General features: G+C 46.1%; 3 protein-coding genes across 3 annotated transcripts; all 3 read left to right on the forward strand.

The window, feature by feature from the left end:
• The first annotated feature begins 747 nt into the window (after positions 1-747).
• On the forward strand, positions 748-6,636 carry LOC103280879 (zinc finger and SCAN domain-containing protein 31). Its single transcript, XM_062973463.1, has 4 exons — positions 748-900; positions 2,150-2,964; positions 3,537-3,675; positions 4,945-6,636. Exons 2-4 carry the CDS (start codon positions 2,239-2,241, stop codon positions 5,790-5,792), a joined length of 1,713 nt encoding a protein of 570 aa, XP_062829533.1. The 5' UTR covers positions 748-900; positions 2,150-2,238; the 3' UTR covers positions 5,793-6,636.
• Positions 6,637-11,391: 4,755 nt separating this feature from the next.
• On the forward strand, positions 11,392-19,477 carry LOC134295839 (uncharacterized). Its single transcript, XM_062969296.1, has 5 exons — positions 11,392-11,712; positions 13,146-14,029; positions 14,501-14,627; positions 15,813-15,848; positions 19,182-19,477. The coding sequence occupies exons 2-5, from the start codon at positions 13,235-13,237 to the stop codon at positions 19,475-19,477; spliced, it is 1,254 nt and encodes a 417-aa protein (XP_062825366.1). The 5' UTR covers positions 11,392-11,712; positions 13,146-13,234.
• LOC134297020 (zinc finger and SCAN domain-containing protein 31-like) lies at positions 14,488-26,552 on the forward strand. The gene is made up of 5 exons (XM_062973464.1): positions 14,488-14,627; positions 15,813-19,501; positions 21,494-22,308; positions 22,862-22,988; positions 24,770-26,552. Exons 3-5 carry the CDS (start codon positions 21,583-21,585, stop codon positions 25,615-25,617), a joined length of 1,701 nt encoding a protein of 566 aa, XP_062829534.1. The 5' UTR covers positions 14,488-14,627; positions 15,813-19,501; positions 21,494-21,582; the 3' UTR covers positions 25,618-26,552.
• The last annotated feature ends 323 nt before the right edge of the window (positions 26,553-26,875 follow it).

Here is a 26,875-nt window from a genome sequence, read left to right on the forward strand (position 1 = left end):
AAGATTATAAATGGGTTATATAGCTGTGTGGAAGGGCCTTGAGTCTACACTGCCATATAATCCAGTTCAAATCTGATAATTTTATAGGCAGTGTGAAAGAGGCCTAAGTGAGGCCTAACTCTGCCTGTCACCTGGGCTGAGTGGCTTGCTAGGAGACCAAGTGGGCGGAGCTTAGCCTTCTAACTGGCAGCAATTGGATAAAAACAATTATTCCTCTCCCTCTAATTAGGACTTTATTTTTCTTTTCTTTTTGTTGTATGAACGTAGAGGCATGGATGAGGGGTTGTGATGCCAAGTTTAGTGTTTCTGGGGTGTGTAGTTTTGTCGTTTTGTCCTAGGCTGAAATTTCATTACCCTTTTATACATATAGATAGATAGATAAATAGATAGATGAGAACGATGATGTTAACAAAAATAAAAATGAAAAAAAAATAAATACAGTCATTTAAAAAAACAGTCCTTATTTGCACTTCTCATGGGTAAGATGGAAAAACGACTTTATTAAACATTTATCAGAGGAATTTCTTCCCCGTAAAGAAAAACATTTCCTCTCAGCTTTAAGCGCCAAGTACTTCCCAAGGCAGTTTGGGAAACGGCCCTTCCAGGCAGTTTGGGACTTCAGTTCCCAGAATTCCTGCTCCTTATCCAAGGAAGCGGAAGCTTCTGGGAGTTGGTCCTCCAGACCAACGGCGGATTGAAGGCAAAACCATCGAAATCTGGAACTCCAGGTGGCTAGAGGGGACTTCCTGCAGTGTATTTGTTTTGGGCGGATGTGTCCTGTGTCCTCCTCTTCCTGGTCCGGCTTCTCCTCCAAAAGCGGCTTCTTGGGAAACTCGTTTCTTTCTCGGAGGTTTTTGGAGGAAAAGGAGAAACGTCTGAGGCGGAGTTCTTGGGTTTAAGGTAAAGGTAAAGTTTTCCCTTGACGTTAAGTCCAGTCATGTTCGACTCTGGGGGTTGGTGCTCATCTCCATTTCTAAGCCGAAGAGCCGGCGTTGTCCGTAGACACCTCCAAGGTCACGTGGCCGGCATGACTGCATGCAGCGCCGTTACCTTCCCGCCGGAGCGGTACCTATTGATCTACTCACATTGGCATGTTTTCGAACTGCTAGGTTGGCAGGAGCTGGAGCTAACAGCGGCCACTCATTCCGCTCCCGGGGTTTGAACCTGGGACTGTTTGGTCCGCAAGTTCAGCAGCTCAGCACTTTAACACACTGTGCCATCAGGGGCCCCTGCAAAACTCTACTGTAGTTTAATTCCATATTAAAATTTATTTTTTGGCTTGTTTTTAGTTATCTGGTTTATTTAAGTTGTGGGCTGCTTTGGGTTCCAATTATGGGAGGAAAAGAGGGATAATAACAAAAACGTTGGTCTTTCGGCATCTTTGGAGACTGTTCTCAGTTCCGGCCACTGGGCAGTGCAGTCGCTCCATCTCCCTGCCGAAGAGCTTTCTTTCTTCATAAACTTCCTCCTGTTTTCTGATCAAATGCCAAGCCTAAACACCTCCCCTTTAATGCAGTTCCTATTTATCAACTTACATTTGTTTTCAAACTGCTAGATAGGCAGAAGCTGGGCTAAAGGTCAGGAGCTCACACTGACCTGGGCTTCGAACTCTCAACCTTCTAGTTGCAAAATGTATTGCAGCTTGCTGTGCTAAAGCCCGGCCCTATAGCAATTTTCTTCTCCATTTTGGAGGCATCACTTCTTAGCTCCAGTTTTCAAAGTGGCTACTTCTTTCAAAATGACAGTTGCTGCTCACTGGGAAGAGCTATCATTCATATATCAATGTTCTTCTCCATTTTGAAGGCCACTCCTCATGGCTCCAATTTTCAATGGCCATTTGACAGCAACCATGAAGCTAATGTGGCCCTTGATGGAAATCGGCTTGACATTCCTAGCCTAGCTTCTCCAGGACAGCTTTGTGCTGGCAGAGCCTTTCATTTCAATAAGGTTTGCTATAATCCATAATTTCCTGTTTTTGCAGTAAATTCAGGAAAGTATGCCCCATGGATACAGTAGTCAGAGTGTACTGTTTTAACCTTTTCATGATTCCCTATTTAAGGTACCAGTTCCATTCCAGCCCTGCATCTTTGCTTTCATAACTCTTCCTCTTTAAAAACTGAATGTTGTATAATAGTCTTTTTTCTTTCAGTTTTCCAGGCGGTAAGCTCCAGGCAGATGTTTCAACTCGTGCAGTAGACTCTAGAATTTCCCACCATTTCAGGCTGGTATTGTCTAAGGATGAAAATGGAGACCCGAGAAGACCTTACAAGTCATATACCAAAGCAGTTGTCACGGGAAGTGAGAGGGAGCTGCCATGTTGGGACGATGGAGGCATTCTTGCAAAGCACACCAAAGGAGGTGAAACAGGAACCTGACAAAGACTCGCTTCAGCAGTGGGAAACCCAATGGCAGGAGTTCCTGAAGAGCGTGGAAGGCCCTCACCCAAACTGGGGCCCCTCTCAGTCGAGGGAGGAGCCGTGGGACGACGCCAAAGCTTTCCTGGCCTCCTTTGAGCAAGTGGCCCAAGCCTGCCGGTGGCCCAAGGAAGAGTGGGTGCCCCGGCTCCTGCCAGCATTGAGCGGAGAGGCCAAGCGGGCCTTCACTGGCCTGGAGGCCGAAGGCAGGGAGGATTATGGGAAAGTGAAGGCCGCTATCTTGCACGGAGATGCCATGTGGAGGGAGGAGCAGCGGCAGTGTTTCCGGCGTTTCCGCTACCGGGAGGCTGAGGGTCCGAGAGGGGCTTACGGCCAGCTTCAGGAACTGTGTTGCCAGTGGCTGAAAGCTGAAAGGCATTCGAAGGAGCAGATCTTGGAGTTTCTGGTCTTGGAGCAGTTCTTGGCCGTCCTGCCTCCAGAGATAGAGGCCTGGGTCAAGGGATGTGGTCCAGAGACTTGCTCCCAGGCCGTGGCCTTGGCAGAGGACTTCCTCCAGAGGCAGGGAGAGGCCAAGATGCAGGCGAACCAGGTGAGGACCCTTCATTGGGTTCAGGCTTCCCAAAGGGCTGCTTTGTGCAAGGCTCCAACAGGTCTTCTTCACTTATCTAGCCAGGGTAGCAGTAACTGAATTTAGACTATATGGGGCTGTCTTTGAGCCTTCTTAGGTCTCCCAGCATCCCCTCTGCCCCAATAGTTAACTCTCAGTTTATTTTGTGATTCTGAAAAGGCCTCATTTTGTGCCCTAAACAATCATGGAAGGAGAAAAACATGAAAAAAATGCCTCACACATTCCCATGAGCGAGTGGGCATACTAAGATTTTAATTTAAGAAAAAGTTGAAATAGAGTGTGGGTGAGGAGTGCATTGCAAGGAGCAAATACAGCCCCCATCAAATGCCCAGGCAGTTGTGTTTAATGTGGGATTGTGACTTGTGAGATCTGGGTTCAGGTCCCTTCTGGACCGTTAAACTCATTGTGTGATCCTGGGCCAGTTATTTTCTCTGGCACTGACCTATCTCACAAATACTTTGAGGACTATGTAGAGCAGAGAAACGCCATATAGGTGAGATATACATTAGGTTAACAAGTGATCAATGTTTTAGGTGCCGTTAGAGGAAGAGGAGACGGTGGGTTCCCCTGAAGGTGTCCAAGCCCTGCCTGAGATGGAGCAGAAGGAGTTTAGTGTGGAGACCAAAGAGGAAGATGACGATGGGGATACTGGACCATTGGGTACAAAGAACGGTCTGTTTGTTTCCTTGGATGTTGGGGATGTTTTTCCTAGACTAACCACAGCACTGTGGCTGCTTCTCCCCCTGAGTAGGGCCTTCCCTTAGAATCATAGAGTTGGAAGTGACCTTGTGGGCCATCCAGTCTAACCCCCTGGCAAAAAGCAAGAAAATTGCATACAAAGCACCCCTGATAGATGGCTATCCAGCCTCTGTTTAAAGGCCCCCAAAGAAGGCTACTCCACCTTACTCTGGGGCAGAGAGTTCCACTGCTGAATAGCTCTCAAAGTTAGGAAGTTCTTCCTAATGTTCAGGTGGAATCTCCTTTCCTGTAATTTGAAGCTATGGTTCCTGGACCCCAAGATCTGTTGTGCCAAGTATCCCCCATTCTGTCTCTTTGCATTTCATTTTTTCTGCCTAAGTGGGGTCTCTTGCATTTTTCCCTGTTGAAGTTCATTTTGTTAGCTTTGGCCCATCCCTCTAATCTGTTCAGATTGTTTTGGATTCTGCTCCTCTCTAGTATTAGCTCCCCCTCCCAATTTGGTGTCATCTGCAAACATGATGACCATACCTTCATTTAAGTTATCAAGAAAGTTGTTGGACAGAACCGGGTCCAGGGCGGAACCCTGCTTATGGCACTCCACTTGTCACTTCTTTCCACCATGAAGAGGAAGCATTGGTGAGCACCCTTTGGGTTTGTTCACTTAACCTTAGACCAGTCGTTCTCAACCTGTGAGTCCCCAGATATTTTGGCCTTCATTTCCCAGAAATCCTAACAGCTGGTAAACTGGCTGGGATTTCTGGGAGTTGTAGGCCAAAACACCTGGGGACCAAAAGGTTGAGAACCACAGCCTTAGACCTTTAGATAGTCTAAGCCCCAGAGTCTGCCAGGTACATGGAGCTCCAAGCTGCTGTGCTACTTTGCTAGAAAAGATTGAAAGTTGTAGTATCTGGAAGGCCAAGGTTTCCCTTTCCTGAGGTAAGTCAAGGGACGGCATGGGCAGACCCCTGGCATGGAAATCCTCATCCTCAATGGTCAATCTTCACCTGAATGATTGTATCCAGTTCTGGGCATCAAAGTAAAAAATCTGAATAAATATAATGAAGCTTGTTGAACCACAGAATGTTATGTTGCGTGAGGAACAGAAGGAAATGAAAAATAGAAAATCGATATAGGTTTCAATTTTTCTTTTGACTCTTATTCAAAGTTCAGAAACTTTCTCAGGCTATGAAATTTTCATGGTGAAAATGGGCCTTAATTTGCCTTCTGCTCTATTTCCAACAGGCGATGAAAGGAAAAGTGAGAATGAGAGGCAACCAGGTGAGGATTCCCCAGAAAGAACAGAGTGTGAAGCATTGAAGGAGAATTTTTGGAGCCAAGACGGAAGTCTCACAGAAGAGCCGGAAGAAAAGTCCTTCCCCTTTCAGGTGGGAGACTCCCACGAAATCTCAATCCAGCAGGAAAGTGAAGAAGAAAAAAAGGGGACCGCTTTCTCCAGTGTTCGTAGTAGGAGAAAGTGTATGAATTCGAAACTTGGTGAGATGAACCATCCAAGGATCCCAAAAGGGAAGAAGAAGAGGGCCCATCTTAAGTCACACCAGATAATCCACACAGGGGAGAAGCCGTATCAGTGCTTGGAGTGTGGGAAATGCTTTGGTCAGAAGGCCAATCTCCATAAACACCAGAAAATTCACACTGGGGAGAAGCCGTATCAGTGCTTGGAGTGTGGGAAATGCTTTGGTTGGAGTTCACACCTTACTTCCCATAAGAGAATCCACACTGGGGAGAAGCCGTATCAGTGCTTGGAGTGTGGGAAATGCTTTGGTCAGAGTGCCCATCTCAAGAAACACCAGACGATTCACACTGCAGAGAAGCCGCATCAGTGCTTGGAGTGTGGGAAATGCTTTGGTCAGAAGGCCAATCTCCATAAACACCAGAAGATTCACACTGAGGAGAAGCCCTATAAATGTCTAGAGTGTGGAAAGAGTTTCATTGACCAGTCCACCTTTGTCAGACATAAGAGAATCCACACCAGAGAGAAGCCCTATCAGTGCTTGGAGTGTGGGAAATGCTTTGGTCGGAGTGAGTATCTCAAGAAACACCAGAACATTCACACTGGGGAGAAGCTTTAGAAATGTACAGAATGCAATAAGAGTTTCAGCAACGGGTCGACCTTTGTCAGACATAAGAGAATCCACACCAGAGGGAAACCGTACTCCTAATCAGATTGCGGGAAGGGCTTTAGCGAAACTACTAGCCTAACTTTACATCAGAGAATCCATGGAGAGAGAATATGCCAGACAAAAATCAACATTTGCTGGATGCTGGCATGGCTGTGTTAGTCCTTTCAATGAATGGAACGGACAGTCTAGTGGCATCTTAAAAAGGAACACCCTATACCAGCCATCCTCAAACCTTTTAAGCAGAGGGCCAGTTCATGGTCCCTCAGAGTGTTGGGAGGCTGCAACTACATTGGATTCACAAACAACAGTTAGATTGGCTAACAAACGAACGAAGGGAGAGGTTACATTTTCCCTCAGCATTCACACACAGGTACATGTATCCATCTTCATGCATACAAACCTTACAATCTCTTTTCTCCCTCCTTGGAGAAGCACCTGCTTAGGCCAGGCCCTGCTTTTCCTGCAGCTGCCAGCACAAAACTCCAAAATGGATCTTTTTTCCCTAAGAACAATGCCAAGGATCAGACCCCTATTTCCATACAGCAGAACTGACTCTCTGCAACGCATATCGTGACTCCAGAATGCACTCCTTCCTCTTCCCATGAGAAAAGGAGGCCCCAAAAGGGACCAGACTGCTTCCCTGGAAATCTGCCACTTTCCCATCATCTCCACTGAGCATGGCGAGTGAACAGCGTTGCTGTCTGTCACACTTTCTGGATCGTCATAAGGTCACCTATATAGCAATATTTTGCTGATGTTGTCCTAAGGTTGTAAATGAATGATCGACATCTTCCATCCTGGCTCCATCTCAGTTTCCTGCCCAGATGTTGACTCTTCTTCATTGGTGTTGGCCTTGTGTTGACTTCCTTCTTAATAGTTGTAAATGTTTCCTCAACTTGATGTAAACATTTCTCTTATCATTGTCACAGTTCTTATCACAGACGACCAGGCAGGTCAACTACTTCAGCTCTCATTAGCAGCAAGGCCAACACCAATGAAGAAGAGTCAACATCTGGGCAAGAAACTGAGATGGAGCCAGGATGGAAGATGTCGATCATTCATTTACAACCTTAATTGATGCCCAATAGCAAATCTAATATACCGAAAACGGGTGCCACATTTCAAATGAGGTGATTTGTAGTTCTTTTCTCACGCCTCAGTCTTTCAGCCGGAATGGAGATCCACCTCTCGTTCACCCCCTCCCGCCACAAATGCTCTTTGGTCTAAATGCCTCCGCCTGATGTAGTTCTCATAGGAAGTTCTGTCTTGAGCTGAGCATCAGTCTTGGCCGTAACCAGGGGCTGAGCATGAACTCCAAAGCTCTTGCCGAAAGCCTGGGGTAGGAAGTGTGTGATCTTAGGGAGCCTCCAGTTGGGACAAATGTGTGGGGAGTGAATATTTGGGAAGGATTTCAGAAGTGGGACCAGGGTTCAAATCTCCACTCAGCTGTGAAACTCAACTCAGTGACCTTGGGCAAGTCACACTCTCTCAGCCCCTGTAGAAGGCAGGGCAACTCCTCCCGCAAAACAAAGATTGCCAGGAAAACCTATGCTAGGTTCACTGTAGGACGGGCAAAAGTCATAAACAATTGGAGGGAACTAAAAGATTTTAAAAATACAAATGCCCTAAAGCACCAGATCCCATCTGCCCTGGAAAGCTAAGCAGGGTCAGCCCTGGTTGGTACTTGGATGGGAGACCCCAACACACCCCAAGTGTCCTGGGCTGTATCTCAGAGGAGGAACTGGGAAAGCCACCTTTGATTTCTTACTTTAAAAAGGCCCCTAGTAATTCATGTGGCCACAGAAACCCAACAGTGAATAGAAGGCAGAGGGTGCACCTTAAGACTACATAGCGTGAAGGCAGTTGATGCAATCTTGGAAGCTAAGCAGAGTCAGCCTTGGATAGCACTTGGATGGGAGACCGACAAGGGGTCCAAAGTGCTGGAGGCTTCACTGCAGAGGAAACCCCCATCTTTGCCCCAGAAACCCCTTTGCAATCCAGGAGGAACATCATCCATCTGCAGGCAAGTTCAGCAGCACACCTTGGATAACTTAGGCGATCCCTCGTAGCTCGAGGACGATTGTCTTCCATCCTTGGTGTCTTGGGGTGGGTTCTTAGGTGTCTGAAGAGACCTTTTCTTGACCCACATATTCTCCCGCTGTGAGGACATCAGTTTCCAGGTGGAAGGCGGGTCCCGGTCGGGGTTAGCTTGACGCTCCTTCCTCTTGGCACGTTTCTCCCTTAAGCCCTCCGTTCGTGCCTCTTCAAACTCCGCAGCACTGCTGGTCACAGCTGACCTCCAATTAGAGCGCTCAAGGGCCAGGGCTTCCCAGTTCTCAGTGTCTATGCCACAGTTTTTAAGGTTGGCTTTGAGCCCATCTTTAAATCTCTTTTCCTGCCCACCAACATTACGTTTCCCATTCTTGAGTTCGGAGTAGAGTAACTGCTTTGGGAGACGGTGATCGGGCATTTGGACAACGTGGCCAGTCCAGCGGAGTTGATGGCGTAGGAGCATCGCTTCAATGCTGGTGGTCTTTGCTTCCTAAAGCATGCTGACATTTGTCCGCCTGTCTTCCCAAGAGATTTGCAGGATTTTCCTGAGGCAACGCTGATGGAAACGCTCCAGGAGTTTGGTGTGACGTCTGTACACAGTCCACGTTTCGCAGGCATAGAGCACGGTTGGGAGGACAATGGCTTTGTAAACAAGCACCTTGGTATCTCTACGGATGTCTTGGTCATCAAACACTCTCTGCTTCATACGGAAAAATGCTGCACTCGCAGAGCTCAAGCGGTGTTGTATTTCAGTGTCGATGTTGACTTCTGTGGAGAGGTGGCTGCCAAGGTAGCAGAAATGGTCAAGGTTTTCTAATGTTACACCGTTAAGCTGTATTTCTGGCATTGCAGAGGGATTACCGTGTTTCCCCGAAAATAAGACCTCCCCAAAGAATAAGACCTAGCAGGGGTTTGGGGGGATTGCCAAATATAAGGCCTCCCCTGAAAGTAAGACCTAGCAACTAAGGCTGCAGCAGAGTTTCATTGGGAAGCATGGCTGCAGGGCTAAAGCAGCACTCATACACACACCGGAGGGAGGGAGGGAGAGAAGGAGGGAGAGAAAGTGCTTGCTTTCTGTGCCTCCCTCCCTGCCTTGCCTTTCCTGTCCCCCAGCCGCGGCTTGAAGAACCTTCCGTGGCTGCTGCTGTGCTGCCGTTTCTTCCTTCGGAGACAAGGCCACGCTGGCCATGCTCCCTTCTTCCCAGAGGCTTCTGATTGGCTCCTGGAGCCCGGGCAAGGGAGGGTGGGAGGGAAGGAAGAGGGCTTTCCACTCGTCCTGCTGCTTCAGCTCCTTAAAGGTACAGGACGCATTGGGATTCTCCTCTCATCCTTATTCCTATCCTATGCCCTGAAACATTGTTTTATACCATTATTCTATTGCCATATTATTATCATCATATTCTGTTACTATTATTATATCCCATTATTATATTATCCTATTAATATATTTTATATCATTATATTATATTTTTCTATTATTATTATTATATCATTATATTATTATTCTATTTTCATATTATATTATTATTCTGTTATTATAATATTCCATTTTATATTATCCTATTAATATATTTTATATCATTATATTCTATACTATGATTCTATTATATTATCATATTATTTTATCATTATTAGCATATTCTGTTATTATTATATTCCATTTTATATTATGCTATTAATATATTTTATATCATTATATTCTATACTATTATCCTATTATATTATCATATTATTATTTTATCATTATTAGCATATTCTGTTATTATTATATTCCATTTTATATTATCCTATTAATATATTTTATATCATTCTATTCCATTCTATTATTCTATTATATTATCCTATTATTATATTATTATGCTATTCTGTTATTATATCCCATTATTATATTATCCTATTAATACCTTATTATTATCATATTCTGTTATTATATCCTATTATTATATTATCTAATTAATATATTGTATATCATTATATTATTATTATATTATCATATTATTATTATAGTATATTATATTATTCCTCATTCATGACTACATTGAAACTAGAATAGAGAGAAATCAGCGTGGAAACCTTGTGAAACCTAAACTGCAAGAGGTACCATAGATTGTTGCACATGTAAATAATGGTAGTAACAAGAAATTCTTGATAGGATTCACAGTTTGTCTGGTTATGCTGGTTTGTGATGACAACTACTTTACAGTATATAATAAATGTTCATTTTGTTGTTCAACAATAAATGTGAGCTCTTCTTCATGGAAAAATAAGACATCCCCTGAAAATAAGACCTAGTGCATCTTTTCTTGGAGCTGTCGTGCAGTGAAGATCATGTCCACTGTTCCTCTGGAGGAGTGGAAGCCGTTCTGGGATTCTGGGAGGATGTCTTCTGAGACAGGGAGAAGGCGGTTTGCAAGGATTCTTGCGAGGATTTTCCCGGCAGAGGTTAGAAGGGAGATACCACGATAGTTCCCGCAGTCTGTTCTGTCCCCTTTCTTGAAAAGGGTGATGATGGTGGCATCCTTGAAGTCTGCTGGGATTTTCTCGGTCATCCACACCTTTTCAATGAGCTGGTGGAGTTGGTGTATCAGCTCAGGTCCACCCTCTTTGAAGATTTCAGCAGGAATCCCATCAGGTCTGCTGGCTTTGTTGGTTTTTTTTGTTGGCTGATGGCATTGCTGACTTCTTCCAAATTAGGCAGTGCTGCAAGCTCATCCCTGGTTTGTTGTTGCGGGATTTGTGAGAGGGTCTCTTCGGCCACATTGGAGTTGCGATTCAGCAGGCTCTGGTAGTGCTCTTTCCAATGTAGTGCAATCAATGTTTTGTCCTTCAGAATTTTGGTTCCATCTGATGAGCGTAGGGGCTGTATGCCATGGTTTCTTGGTCCGTAGATGATCTTTGTGGCATTGAAAAATCCCTGAGCGTCATGGGTATCTGCAAGGTGTTGGATTTCTTCAGCCTTCTTTGTCCACCAGATGTTCTTGAGTTCTCTGGTCCTTCTTTGGACCTCAGCTTTTGCACTGGCATAGATCTTTCTCTTGGCAGCACAGTTGGTGTCTCTCTGCCATGTTTGGAAGGCTTTCCTTTTGTTATCAATTAGCTGTTGGATCTCTTTGTCGTTATCATCAAACCAGTCTTGATGTTTCTTAGTTTGGTATCCAATGGTTTCTTCGCAGGCTGTGATGATGGAGGTCTTCAGTCTTCACCTTGGATAAAGAACAAGCTGACAGCCTGGGGACTGAAAGGACGATGAAAGAGGAATTTATAAAAGACTTTATAGAACATAAGAACGATGGAGAGTTTAATCAAAATACAAGAATAAATAAAACATAATAATAGATAAAAAGTCTAGAACACATAATTGGAAAAAACCAGTCCTGATTTGCACTTCTTCTTATGGATAACATGGGGAAAGTACTTTATTAAAACCTGGTCAGAGGAATTTTCTCCCCGTTAAAAAAGAGTTCCATCTCAGCTTCCAAACCCACGTGTTTCCCAGGCCCGGCTCTTCCAGGCATTCTTGTCCAAGGGAGCGGAGGCTTCTGGGAGTTGAAGTCCAAAGCCTGGAGGACCAGAGGCGACTTGAAGGCTAACCTCCGAGATCTGGAACTACAGGTGGCTAGAGAGGACTTCCTGCGGTGTTTTGTTTTGGGCGGATGTGGGCTGTGTCCTCCTCTTCCTGGTCCGGCTTCTCCTCCAAAAGCGGCTTCTTGGGAAACTCGTGCCTTTGGCTTTTCTTTCTGGGAGGATTTTGGAGGAAAAGGAGAAACACCTGAGGCGGAGTTCTTGGGTTTAAAGGGAAGAAACCGGAGGGAGGAAGGTGAGGGAAGGCAGGGGAAGGGAGGGCAGGCGGGTCTGGTGGGCCCTGTTTCCTTCTTTCCCGCCCCATGCAGGGGATCCTGGGAGTTGCAAAGGTCTTCCTCCCCAAACTACAGCTGCCCTGATTCCATAGCCTTGAGCCTGGCCGTTAAAAGGGGCACCAGACTGCATTCCCTCACCAGTGTAAACATACCCTCGATTATTGTGACTACAGGAGAGTCTCGCATATCCAGCCTTCGCTCATCCAACGTTCTGTATTATCCAACAGAGTCGGCCTCCTCCCCTGATCCACTGCTGTTTTTCTAGGCAGCAACGCGCAGTGCGCCAACACACCCAACAGCAACACAAGTGCGGCCACGCTCCCAAATAAGGGGCAGGCCTCTTGCAAAACATCATGTGCTGCTGCTTCATTTGTAAAATCATAACATAATTTGATGTTTAAAAGCTTTTCCTTAATCCCTCCTTATTATCCAACATTTTTGCATATCCAGTGTTCTGCTGCCCCGTTTATGTTGGATAAGTGAGACTCTACTGTAGTTTAATTCCATATTAAAATGTATTTTTGCTTCTTTTTAGTTGTCTGGGTTTTTTTAAGTCATGGGCTGCTTTGGGTTCCAATTATGGGAGGAAAAGAGGGATAATAACAAAAACGTAGATCTTTCAGCATCTTTGGAGATTGTGCTTGGATCCGGCCACTGGGCGGTTCTGTCACTCCATCTCCCTGCCGAAGAGCTTTCATTCTTCATAATCTTCCTCCTGTTTTCTGACCAAATGCAGAGCCTAAACACCTCCCTTTTAATGCAGTTCCTATTTATCAACTCACATTTGTTTTCAAATTGTTAAGTAGGCAGAAGCTGGGCTAAAGGTCAGGAGCTCACACTGACCTGGGCTTCGAACTCTCAACCTAGTTGCAAGATGTATTACAGCTTGCTGTGCTAAAGCCTGGTCCTATAGCAATGTTCTTCTCCATTTTGGAGGCATCACCTTTCGGCTCCAGTTTTCAAAATGGCTGCTACTTTCAAAATGACAGTTGCCGCTCACTGGGAGAGCTATCATTCCTATAGCAATGTTCATCTCCATTTTGGAGGCCACTCCTCATGGCTCCAGTTTTCAATGGCCATTTAAAGGCAACCATGAAGCTGATGTGTCCCTTGATGAAAATAGGCTTGACATTCCTGGCCTAGGTTCTCCAGGAGAGCTTTGGGCTGGCGGAGCCTTTCATTTCAATAAGGTTTGCTATTATCCATACTTTCCTGTTTTGCAGTACATTCAGGAAAGTTTGCCCCATGGATGCAGTAGTCAGAGTGTACTGTTTTAACCTTTTCATGGTTCCCTATTTAAAGACCAGTTCCATTCCAGCTCTGCATCTTCGCTTTCTTTATTCTTCCTCTTTAAAAACTGAATGTTGTATAATCTTTTTCTTTTTTCTTTCAGTTTTCCAGGCGGTAAGCTCCAGGTGTATGTTTAGATTGCCGCAGTAGACTCTACCATTTCCCAGCATTTCAGGCTAGTATTGTCCGAGGATGAAAATGGAGACCCGAGAAGACCTTACAAGTCTTATACCAAGGCAGGTGTCATGGGAAGTGAGAGGGAGCTGCCATGTTGGGACGACGGAGGCATTCCTGCCAAGGAGACCAATGGAGGTGAAACAGGAACCTGACAACTCGCTTCAGCAGTGGGAAACCCAATGGCAAGAGTTCCTGAAGGGTGTGGAAGGCCCTCACCCAAACTGGGGCACCTCTCAGTCGAGGGAGGAGCCGTGGGACGACGCCAAAGCCTTCCTGGCCTCCTTTGAGCAAGTGGCCCAAGCCTGCCGGTGGCCCAAGGAAGAGTGGGTGCCCTGGCTCCTGCCAGCATTGAGCGGAGAGGCCAAGCGGGCCTTCACCGGCCTGGAGGCCGAAGGCAGGGAGGATTATGGGAAAGTGAAGGCCGCCATCTTGCACAAGGATGCCATGCGGCGGGAAGAAGTGCGGCAGTGTTTCCGGCGTTTCCGCTACCGGGAGGCCGAGGGGCCGAGAGAGGCTTATGGACAGCTTCAGGAACTGTGTTGCCGGTGGCTGAAAGTTGAAAGGCATTCAAAGGAGCAGATCCTGGAGCTGCTGGTCTTGGAGCAGTTCTTGGACGTCCTGCCTCCAGAGATAGAGGCCTGGGTCAAGGAATGTGGTCCAGAGACTTGCTCCCAGGCAGTGGCCTTGGCGGAGGACTTCCTCCAGAAGCAGCGAGAGGCCAAGAGGCAGGCAAACCAGGTGAAGACCGTTCATTGGGTTCCAGGCTTCTCAAAGGGCTGCTTTGTGCAAGGCTTGACTCATCTAGCCAGGGTAGCAGTAACTGAATTTAGACTGTATGGAGCTGTCTTTGAGCCTTCTTAGGTCTCCCAGAATCCCCTCTGCCCTAATATTTAACTCTCAGTTTATTTAGTGATTCTGAAAAGGCCTCTTTTTTTTGTGCCCAAAACAGTAATGGAAGGAGAAAAACATGGCAAAATGGCCTCACAAATGCCCATGAGATTTTACTTTAAGAAAAGTTGAAATAGAGTGTGGGTGAGGAGTGCACTGCAAAGGGCAAATACACCCCTCATCAAATGCCCAGCCAGTAGGTTTAATGTAGGATTGTGACTTGTGAGGTCTGGGTTCAGGTCCCTTCTGGACCATTAAACTCATTGTGTGATCCTGGGCCAGTTATTTTCTCTGGCACTGACCTACCTCACAAATACTTTGAGGACTGTGTAGAGCAGAGGAAAGCCATATAGGTGAGATATACATTCGGTTAACAAGTGATCAATGTTTTAGGTGCCGTTAGAGGAAGAGGAGACGGTGGGTTCCCCTAAAGGTGTCCAAGCCCTGCCTGAGATGGAGCAGAAGGAGTTTAGTGTGGAGACCAAAGAGGAAGATGATGATGGGGATACTGGACACTTGGGTACGAAGAACGGGCTGTTTGTTTCCTTGGATGTTGGGGATGTTTTTCCTAGACTAACCACAGCACTGTGGCTGCTTCTCCCCCTGAGTAAGGTCTTCCCCTTAGAATCATAGAGTTGGAAGGGACCTCATGGGCCATCCAATCTAACCCCCTGGCAAGAAGCAGGAAAATTGCATACAAAGCACCCCTGATAGATGGCTATCCAGCCTCTGTTTAAAGGCCTCCAAAGAAGGCTACCCCACCTTACTCTGGGGCAGAGTGTTCCACTGCTGAACAGCTCTCAAAGTTAGGAATTTCTTCCTAATGTTCAGGTGGAATCTCCTTTCCTGTAATTTGAAGCTATGGTTCCTGGTCTCCAGAGCAGCAGAAAACAATCTTACTCCCTCCTCCTCCAGATTGTTTTGGATTCGGCTCCTGTCTTCTCTAGTATTAGTTCTCCCTCCCAATTTGGCGTCATCTGCAAACGTGATGGTCATTCCTTTATTTAAGTTATCAATAAAGATGTTGAACAGAACCAGACCCATAACAGGACCCTGATTATGGCACTCCACTTGTCACTTCTTTCCAGCACGAAGAGGAAGCATTGGTGAGCACCCTTTGGGTTTGTTCACTTAACCTTAGACTAGTGGTTCTCAACCTGTGAGTCCCCAGATATTTTGGCCTTCAGTTCCCAGAAATCCTAACAGCTGGTAAACTGGCTGGGATTTCTGGGAATTGTAGGCCAAAACACCTGGGGACCCAAAGGTTAAGAACCACAGCCTTAGACCTTTAGATAGTCTAAGCCCCAGAGTCTGCCAGGTACATGGGGCTCCAATCTGCTGTGCTACTTTGCTAGCAAAGATTGAAAGTTGTAGTATCTGGAAGGCCAATGTTTCCCTTCCTGAGGTAAGTCAAGGGACTGCATGGGCAGACCCCTGGCATGGAAATTCTCATCAACACTGGTCAATTTTCACCTGAATTATTATATCCAGTTCTGGGCATTGAAGTAAAAAATCTGAATATAATGAAGCTTGTTGAACCACAGAATTTTATGTTGTGTGAAGAACAGAAGGAAATGAAAAATAGAAAATCGATATAGGTTTCAATTTTTCTTTTGACTCTTATTCAAAGTTCAGAAACTCTCAGGCTATGAAATTTTCATGGTGAAAATGGGTCTTAATTTGCTTTCTGCTCTATTTCCAACAGGCGATGAAAGGAAAAGTGAGAATGAGAGGCAACCAGGTGAGGATTCCCCAGAAAGACCAGAGTGTGAAGCATTGAAGAAGAATTTTTGGAGCCAAGATGGAAGTCTCACAGAAGAGCCGGAAGAAAAGTCCTTCCCCTTTCAGGTGGGAGACTCCCACGAAATCTCAATCCAGCAGGAAAGTGAAGAAGAAAAAAAGGGGACTGCTTTCTCCAGTGTTCGTAGTAGGAGAAAGTCTATGAATTCGAAACTTGGTGAGATGAACCATCCAAGGATCCCAAAAGGGAAGAAGAAGAGGGCCCATCTTAAGTCACACCAGATAATCCACACAGGGGAGAAGCCGTATCAGTGCTTGGAGTGTGGGAAATGCTTTGGTCAGAAGGCCAATCTCTATAAACACCAGAAAATTCACACTGGGGAGAAGCCGTATCAGTGCTTGGAGTGTGGGAAATGCTTTGGTCGGAGTTCACACCTTACTTCCCATAAGAGAATCCACACTGGGGAGAAGCCGTATCAGTGCTTGGAGTGTGGGAAATGCTTTGGTCAGAAGGGCAACCTCACGTCACACCAGAATATTCACACTGGGGAGAAGCCGTATAAATGTCTAGAGTGTGGAAAGAGTTTCAATGACCGGTCCACCTTTGTCAGACATAAGAGAATCCACACCAGAGAGAAGCCCTATCAGTGCTTGGAGTGTGGGAAATGCTTTGGTCGGAGTGAGTATCTCAAGAAACACCAGAACATTCACACTGGGGGGAAGCTTTAGAAATGTACAGAATGCAATAAGAGTTTCAGCAACGGGTCGACCTTTGTCAGACATAAGAGAATCCACACCAGAGGGAAACCATACTCCTAATCAGATTGCAGGAAGGGCTTTAGCAAAACGACTAGCCCGACCTTACGTCAGAGAATCCATGGTGAGAGAAGATGCCACACAAAAATCAACATTTGCTGGATGCTGGCATGGCTGTGTTAGTCCTTTCAACGAATGGAACGGACAGTCTAGTGGCATCTTAAAAAGGAACACCCTATACCAGCCATCCTCAAACCTTTTAAGCAGAGGGCCAGTTCATGGTTCCTCAGAGTGTTGGGAGGCTGCAACTACATTGGATTCACAAACAACAGTTAGATTGGCTAACAAACGAACAAAGGGAGAGGTTACATTTTCCCTCAGCATTCACACACAGGTACATGTATCCATCTTCATGCATACAAATATTACCATCTCTTTCCTCCCTCCTTGGAGAAGCACATGCTTAGGCCAGGCCCTGCTTTTCCTGCAGCTGCCAACGCAAAACTCCAATATTGATCTTTTTTCCCTAAGAACAATGCCAAGGATCAGACCCCTATTTCCATACAGCAGAACTGCCTCTCTGCAACGCATATCGTGACTCCAGAATGCACTCCTTCCTCTTCCCATGAGAAAAGGAGGCCCCAAAAGGGACCAGACTGCTTCCCTGGAAATCTGCCACTTTCCCATACTCCATCTCCACTGAGCATGGCGAGTGAACAGCGCTGCTGTCTGTCACACTTTCTGGATCGTCATAAGGTCACCTATATAGCAATATTTTGCTGATGTTGTCCTAAGGTTGTAAATGAATGATCGACATCTTCCATCCTGGCTCCATCTCAGTTTCCTGCCCAGATGTTGACTCTTCTTCATTGGTGTTGGCCTTGTGTTGACTTCCTTCTTAATAGTTATAAATGTTTCCTCAACTTGATGTAAACATTGCTCTTATCATTGTCACAGTTCTTATCACAGACGACCAGGCAGGTCAACTACTTCAGCTCTCAAGAGCAGCTTTTAATCACAGTTCAGCAAGCAGGTAGTAAGTCATTGTAGGCCTTAATATTTTAGACTGGTGTCTCCAAAATGTAGCTCTCATTCATTCATCTTCCATTCGGTTCATTCATACCTACACATAATATCAAATCCACATTTATCAAATCTGCACTTCATGTTTTGTAACGTAGAAGGGCCCTTAGTCATGCGGCCTTCCCATTTTCCTCTCAACTTTCTATGCACCAAGTATAGCTGTCTTTTCCAGTGAATCGCCATCTCCATATTAGCCTTTGAGACTTCTAGTGATGGTTCACACTGGATTTGCTATTGATGCCCAATAGCAAATCTAATATACCGAAAACGGGTGCCACATTTCAAATTAGGTGATTTGTAGTTCTTTTCTCACGTCTCATTCTTTCAGCCACACTGGAGATCCACCTCCCGTTCACCCCCTCCCGCCACAAATGCTCTTTGGTCTAAATGCCTCCGCCTGATGTAGTTCTCATAGGAAGTTCTGTCTTGAGCTGAGCATCAGTCTTGGCCGTAACCAGGGGCTGAGCATGAACTCCAAAGCTCTTGCCGAAAGCCTGGGGTAGGAAGTGTGTGATCTTAGGGAGCCTCCAGTTGGGACAAATGTGTGGGGAGTGAATATTTGGGAAGGATTTCAGAAGTGGGACCAGGGTTCAAATCTCCACTCAGCTGTGAAACTCAACTCAGTGACCTTGGGCAAGTCACACTCTCTCAGCCCCTGTAGAAGGCAGGGCAACTCCTCCCGCAAAATAAAGATTGCCAGGAAAACCTATGCTAGGTTCACTGTAGGATGGGCAAAAGTCATAAACAATTGGAAGGGACTCAAAGATTTTAAAAATACAAATGCCCTAAAGCACCAGATGCCATCTGCCCTGGGAAGCTAAGCAGGGTCAGCCCTGGTTGGTACTTGGATGGGAGACCCCAACACACCCCAAGTGTCCTGGGCTGTATCTCAGAGGAGGAACTGTTGAGACCACCTCTGAGTTACTCCTGACCTAAGAAGACCCCTCGTGATTCATGGGGCCACAGAAACCCACCAGTGAACAGAAGAAGGCACATGAAGCACCTTAAGACTAAATACCCTGAAGGCAGTTGATGTGGTCTATCTTGGGAGTTAAGCAGGGTCAGCCTTGGTTTGCACTTGGATGGGAGACCGAGAAGGGGTCCAAAGTGCAGGAGGCTTCACGGCAGAGGAAACCCACCTTCTTTGCCCCAGAAACCCCTTTGCAATTCAGGGGAACAACATCCATCTCCAGGCAAGATCAGCAGGATAAAGAACAAGCTGAAAGCCTGGGGACTGAAAGGACGACGAAGGAGGAAGTTATAAAACATTTCATAGAACATAAGAACGATGGAGAGGTTAATCGAAATGCAAGAATAAATAAAACAAAATAATAGATAAAAAATCTAGAACACATAATTTGAAAAAAGCAGACCTGATTTGCACTACTTCTTATGGGTAACGTGGGGAAAGAACTTTATTAAAACTTTGTCAGAGGAATTTCCTCCCCGTTAAAAAAGCATTTCCTCTCAGCTTCAAAACCCACGTGTTTCCCAGGCTCGGCTCTTCCAGGCATTCTTGTCCAAGGGAGCGGAGGCTTCTGGGAGTTGAAGTCCAAACCCTGGAGGACCAGAGGCGTCTTGAAGGCAAACCTCCGAGATGTGGACCTACAGGTGGCTAGAGAGGACTTCCTGCGGTGTTTTGTTTTGGGCGGATGTGGCCCGTGTCCCCTCTTCCTGGTCCGGCTTCTCCTCCAAACGCGGCTTCTTGGGAAACTCGTGCCTTTGGCTTTTCTTTCTGGGAGGATTTTGGAGGAAAAGGAGAAACGCCTGAGGCGGAGTTCCTGGGTTTAGAGGGAAGAAACCGGAGGGAGGAAGGTGAGGGAAGGCAGGGGAAGGACAGGGAAGGTGAATCTGATGGGAAATGTTTCATCTCCTCCTTTGGAGCAGGATGAGGGAGAGCCGGAGGGCGGGAAGGGGAGGGTCCTGGGTTCATCTCCACTGGAGAAGGAATGCGGTTCACACCCCTGACCCTGCCTGGGGGATCCTGGGAGTTGCAGTTTTCCAAGGCCTTTCCCTTCTCTGCCAGAGAGTGCTGGTGCCTCCCCAAACTACAGCTGCCCTGATTCCATAGCCTTGAGCCTGGCAGTTAAAAGGGGCACCGAACTGCATTCACTCGCAGTGTAAACATACCCTCGATTGTTGTGACTACAGTAGAGTCTCGCTTATCCAGCCTTCACTCTTCCAACATTCTGTATTATCCAACGCAGTCGGCCTCCTCCCCTGATCCTCTGCTGTTTCTCTAGGCAGCAACGCGCAGTGCGCCAACACACCCAACAGCAACACAAGTGCGGCCACGCTCCCAAACAAGGGGCAGGCCTCTTGCAAAACATCATGTGCTGCTGCTTCATTTGTAAAATCATAACATAATTATATGTTTAATAGGCTTTTCCTTAATCTCTCCTTATTATCCAATGTTCTGCTGGCCTGTTTATGCTGGATAAGCGAGACTCTACTGTAGTTTAATTCTATATTAAAATGCATTTTTGCTTCTTTTTAGTTGTCTAGTTTTTTAAAGTCGTGGGCTGCTTTAGGTTCCAATTATGGGAGGAAAAGAGCAACAATAACAAAAACGTTGATCTTTCAGCATCTTTGGAGACTGTGCTTGGATCCGGCCACTGGGTGGTTCTGTCACTCCATCTCCCTGCCGAAGAGCTTTCTTTCTTCATAATCTTCCTCCTGTTTTCTGACCAAATGCAGAGCCTAAACACCTCCCTTTTAATGCAGTTCCTATTTATCAACTCACATTTGTTTTCAAATTGTTAAGTAGGCAGAAGCTGGGCTAAAGGTCAGGAGCTCACACTGACCCGGGCTTTCAAATATCAATCTTCTGGTTGCAAGGTTTATTGCAGTTTGCTGTGCTAAAGCCCGGCCCATTTTGGAGGCATCGCTTCTCAGCTCCAGTTTTCAAAATGGCTACTACCTTCAAAATGATTGGTGCCACTCACTGGGAGAGCTACCTTTGCTATAGCAATGTTCTCCTCCATTTTGGAGGCCACTCCTCAGAGCTCCAGTTTTCAATGGCCATTTGAAGGCAACCATGAAGCTGATGTGGCCCTTGATGAAAATGGGCTTGACATTCCTGGCCTAGGTTCTCCAGGACAGCTTTGTGCTGGCAGAGCCTTTCATTTCAATAAGGTTTGCTATAATCCATAATTTCCTGTTTTTGCAGTAAATTCAGGAAAGTATGCCCCATGGATACATTGGTCAGAGTGTACTGTTTTAACCTTTTCATGATTCCCTATTATTTATTTATTTATTTATTTACAGTATTTATATTCCGCCCTTCTCACCCCGAAGGGGACTCAGGGCGGATCACATTATAACACACATAGGGCAAACATTCAATGCCCATAAACACATCAAACAGAGACTGAGAGACACACACGCAGAGGCAAGTTAACCTTCTTCTGAGGGGATGTTCGATTCTGGCCACAGGGGGGAGCAGCTGCTTCATCATCCACACTGACGGCACTTCCTCATTCCAGGTCGTAAATTAGTTAATCTTGCCTCCCCACTTATAAGTGGTACCTTATCTCCTACTTGATAGATGCAACTATCTTTCGGGTTGCTAGGTCAGCAACGAGCAGGGGCTATTTTTTATTTTTAATTGACGGGTGCTCACCCCGCCACGGGCTGGCCTCGAACTCATGACCTCATGGTCAGAGTGATTTAAGGCAGCTGCTCAACAGCTGCGCCACAGCCCGGCCCCTATTCAATGACCAGTTCCATTCCAGCCCTGCATCTTTGCTTTCACAACTCTTCCTCTTTTAAAAACTGAATGTTGTATAATACTCTTTTTTCTTTCAGTTTTCCAGGTGGTAAGCTCCAGGCAGATGTTTAGACTGCTGCAGTAGACTCTAGAATTTCCCACCATTTCAGGCTGGTATTGTCCGAGGATGAAAATGGAGACCCGAGAAGACCTTACAAGTCATATACCAAAGCAGTTGTCACAGGAAGTGAGAGGGAGCTGTCAAGTTGGGACGACGGAGGCATTCTTGCAAAGCACACCAAAGGAGGTGAAACAGGAGCCTGAAAAAGACTCGCTTCAGCAATGGGAAACCCAATGGCAGGAGTTCCTGAAGAGCGTGGAAGGCCCTCACCCAAACTGGGGCACCTCTCAGTCGAGGGAGGAGCCGTGGGACGACGCCAAAGCCTTCTTGGCCTCCTTTGAGCAAGTGGCCCAAGCCTGCCGGTGGCCTAAGGAAGAGTGGGTGCCCCGGCTCCTGCCAGCATTGAGCGGAGAGGCCAAGCAGGCCTTCACCGGCCTGGAGACCGAAGGCAGGGAGGATTATGGGAAAGTGAAGGCCGCCATCTTGCACAAGGATGCCATGCGGCGGGAAGAAGTGCGGCAGTGTTTCCGGCGTTTCCGCTACCAAGAGGCCGAGGGGCCGAGAGGGGCTTATGGCCAGCTCCAGGAACTGTGTTGCCGGTGGCTGAAAGCTGAAAGGCATTCAAAGGAGCAGATCCTGGAGCTGCTGGTCTTGGAGCAGTTCTTGGCTGTCCTGCCTCCAGAGATAGAGTCCTGGGTCAAGGAATGTGGTCCAGAGACTTGCTCCCAGGCAGTGGCCTTGGCGGAGGACTTCCTCCAGAAGCAGCGAGAGGCCAAGAGGCAGGCAAACCAGGTGAAGACCGTTCATTGGGTTCCAGGCTTCCCGAAGGGCTGCTTTGTGCAAGGCTCCAATAGGTCTTCTTCACTTCTCTAGCCAGGGTAGCAGTAACTGAATTTAGACTGTATGGAGCTGTCTTTGAGCCTTCTTAGGTCTCCCAGAATCCCCTCTGCCCTAATATTTAACTCTCAGTTTATTTTGTGATTCTGAAAAGGCCGCTTTTGTGCCCAAAACAGTCATGGAATGAAAAAAACATGGCAAAATGGCCTCACAAATGCCCATGAGATTTTACTTTAAGAAAAGTTGAAATAGAGTGTGGGTGAGGAGTGCCCTGCAAAGAGCAAATACAGCCCCCATCAAATGCTCAGGCAGTAGGTTTAATGTGGGATTGTGACTTGTGAGGTCTGGGTTCAGGTCCCTTCTGGACCGTTAAACTCATTGTGTGATCCTGGGCCAGTTATTTTCTCTGGCACTGACCTACTTCACAAATATTTTGAGGACTATGTAGAGCAGAGGAAAGCCATATAGGTGAGATCTACATTAGGTTAACAAGTGATCCATGTTTTAGGTGCTGTTAAAGGAAGAGGAGACGGTGGGTTCCCCTGAAGGTGGCCAAGCCCTGCCTGAGACGGAGCAGAAGGAGTTTAGTGTGGAGACCAAAGAGGAAGATGATGATGGGGATACTGGACACTTGGGTACGAAGAACGGGCTGTTTGTTTCCTTGGATGTTGGGGATGTTTTTCCTAGACTAACCACAGCACTGTGGCTGCTTCTCCCCCTGAGTAAGGTCTTCCCTTAGAATCATAGAGTTGGAAGGGACCTTATGGGCTATCCAATCTAACCCCCTGGCAAGAAGCAGGAAAATTGCATACAAAGCACCCCTGATAGATGGCTATCCAGCCTCTGTTTAAAGGCCTCTAAAGAAGGCTACTCCACCTTACTCTGGGGCAGAGTGTTCCACTGCTGAACAGCTCTCAAAGTTAGGAAGTTCTTCCTAATGTTCAGGTGGAATCTCCTTTCCTGTAATTTGAAGCTATGGTTCCTGGTCTCCAGAGCAGCAGAAAACAATCTTACTCCCTCCTCCTCCAGATTGTTTTGGATTCGGCTCCTGTCTCCTCTAGTATTAGTTCTCCCTCCCAATTTGGCGTCATCTGCATACGTGATGATCATGCCTTTATTTAAGTTATCAATAAAGATGTTGAACAGAACCAGACCCATAACAGGACCCTGATTATGGCACTCCACTTATAACTTCTTTCCAGCACGAAGAGGAAGCATTGGTGAGCACCCTTTGGGTTTGTTCACTTAACCTTAGACTAGTGGTTCTCAACCTGTGAGTCCCCAGATATTTTGGCCTTCAGTTCCCAGAAATCCTAACAGCTGGTAAACTGGCCTGGGGACCCAAAGGTTAAGAACCACAGCCTTAGACCTTTAGATAGTCTAAGCCCCAGAGTCTGCCAGGTACATGGGGCTCCAATCTGCTGTGCTACTTTGCTAGCAAAGATTGAAAGTTGTAGTATCTGTAATTTGAAGCTATGGTTCCTGGACCCCAAGATCTGTTGTGCCAAGTATCCCCCATTCTGTCTCTTTGCATTTCATTTTTTCTGCCTAAGTGGGGTCTCTTGCATTTTTCCCTGTTGAAGTTCATTTTGTTAGCTTTGGCCCATCCCTCTAATCTGTTCAGATTGTTTTGGATTCTGCTCCTCTCTAGTATTAGCTCCCCCTCCCAATTTGGTGTCATCTGCAAACATGATGACCATACCTTCATTTAAGTTATCAAGAAAGTTGTTGGACAGAACCGGGTCCAGGGCGGAACCCTGCTTATGGCACTCCACTTGTCACTTCTTTCCACCATGAAGAGGAAGCATTGGTGAGCACCCTTTGGGTTTGTTCACTTAACCTTAGACCAGTCGTTCTCAACCTGTGAGTCCCCAGATATTTTGGCCTTCATTTCCCAGAAATCCTAACAGCTGGTAAATTGGCTGGGATTTCTGGGAGTTGTAGGCCAAAACACCTGGGGACCAAAAGGTTGAGAACCACAGCCTTAGATCTTTTGATAGTCTAAGCCCCAGAGTCTGCCAGGTACATGGGGCTCCAAGCTGCTGTGCTACTTTGCTAGAAAAGATTGAAAGTTGTAGTATCTGGAAGGCCAAGGTTTCCCTTTCCTGAGGTAAGTCAAGGGACTGCATGGGCAGACCCCTGGCATGGAAATCCTCATCCTCAATGGTCAATCTTCACCTGAATGATTGTATCCAGTTCTGGGCATCAAAGTAAAAAATCTGAATAAATATAATGAAGCTTGTTGAACCACAGAATGTTATGTTGCGTGAGGAACAGAAGGAAATGAAAAATAGAAAATCGATATAGGTTTCAATTTTTCTTTTGACTCTTATTCAAAGTTCAGAAACTTTCTCAGGCTATGAAATTTTCATGGTGAAAATGGGCCTTAATTTGCCTTCTGCTCTATTTCCAACAGGCGATGAAAGGAAAAGTGAGAATGAGAGGCAACCAGGTGAGGATTCCCCAGAAAGAACAGAGTGTGAAGCATTGAAGGAGAATTTTTGGAGCCAAGACGGAAGTCTCACAGAAGAGCCGGAAGAAAAGTCCTTCCCCTTTCAGGTGGGAGACTCCCACGAAATCTCAATCCAGCAGGAAAGTGAAGAAGAAAAAAAGGGGACCGCTTTCTCCAGTGTTCGTAGTAGGAGAAAATGTATGAATTCGAAACTTGGTGAGATGAACCATCCAAGGATCCCAAAAGGGAAGAAGAAGAGGGCCCATCTTAAGTCACACCAGATAATCCACACAGGGGAGAAGCCGTATCAGTGCTTGGAGTGTGGGAAATGCTTTGGTCAGAAGGCCAATCTCCATAAACACCAGAAAATTCACACTGGGGAGAAGCCGTATCAGTGCTTGGAGTGTGGGAAATGCTTTGGTCGGAGTTCACACCTTACTTCCCATAAGAGAATCCACACTGGGGAGAAGCCGTATCAGTGCTTGGAGTGTGGGAAATGCTTTGGTCAGAGTGCCCATCTCAAGAAACACCAGACGATTCACACTGCAGAGAAGCCGCATCAGTGCTTGGAGTGTGGGAAATGCTTTGGTCAGAAGGCCAATCTCCATAAACACCAGAAGATTCACACTGAGGAGAAGCCCTATAAATGTCTAGAGTGTGGAAAGAGTTTCATTGACCAGTCCACCTTTGTCAGACATAAGAGAATCCACACCAGAGAGAAGCCCTATCAGTGTTTGGAGTGTGGGAAATGCTTTGGTCGGAGTGAGTATCTCAAGAAACACCAGAACATTCACACTGGGGGGAAGCTTTAGAAATGTACAGAATGCAATAAGAGTTTCAGCAACGGGTCGACCTTTGTCAGACATAAGAGAATCCACACCAGAGGATTGCAGGAAGGGCTTTAGCTAAACTACTAGCCTAACTTTACATCAGAGAATCTATGGAGAGAGAATATGCCACACAAAAATCAACATTTGCTGAATGCTGGCATGGCTGTATTAGTCCTTTCAATGAATGGAATGGACAGTCTATTGGCATCTTAAAAAGGAACACCCTATACCAGCCATCCTCAAACCTTTTAAGCAGAGGGCCAGTTCATGGTCCCTCAGAGTGTTGGGAGGCTGCAACTACCTTGGATTCACAAACAACAGTTAGATTGGCTAACAAACGAACAAAGGGAGAGGTTACATTTTCCCTCAGCATTCACACACAGGTACATGTATCCATCTTCATGCATACAAATATTACTATCTCTTTTCTCCCTCCTTGGAGAAGCACCTGCTTAGGCCAGGCCCTGCTTTTCCTGCAGCTGCCAGCACAAAACTCCAAAATGGATCTTTTTTCCCTAAGAACAATGCCAAGGATCAGACCCCTATTTCCATACAGCAGAACTGACTCTCTGCAACGCATATCGTGACTCCAGAATGCACTCCTTCCTCTTCCCATGAGAAAAGGAGGCCCCAAAAGGGACCAGACTGCTTCCCTGGAAATCTGCCACTTTCCCATACTCCATCTCCACTGAGCATGGCGAGTGAACATCGTTGCTGTCTGTCACATTTTCTGGATTGTCATAAGGTCACCTATATAGCAATATTTTGCTGATGTTGTCCTAAGGTTGTAAATGAATGATAGACATCTTCCATCCTGGCTCCATCTCAGTTTCCTGCCCAGATGTTGACTCTTCTTCATTGGTGTTGGCCTTGTGTTGACTTCCTTCTTAATAGTTATAAATGTTTCCTCAACTTGATGTAAACATTTCTCTTATCATTGTCACTGTTCTTATCACAGATGACCAGGCAGGTCAACTACTTCAGCTCTCATTAGCAGCTTTTAATTACAGTTCAGCGAGCAGGTAGTTAGTCATTGTAGGCCTTAATATTTTAGACTGGTGTCTCCAAAATGTAGCTCTCATTCATTCATCTTCCATTTGGTTCATTCATACCCACACATAATATCAAATCCACATTTATCAAATCTGCACTTCATGTTTTGTAACGTAGAAGGGCCCTTAGTCATGCGGCCTTCCCATTTTCCTCTCAACTTTCTATGCACCAAGTATAGCTGTCTTTT

The sequence above is a fragment of the Anolis carolinensis genome, chromosome 2 (assembly GCF_035594765.1).
Source record: "Anolis carolinensis isolate JA03-04 chromosome 2, rAnoCar3.1.pri, whole genome shotgun sequence".
NCBI lineage: Eukaryota > Metazoa > Chordata > Lepidosauria > Squamata > Dactyloidae > Anolis > Anolis carolinensis.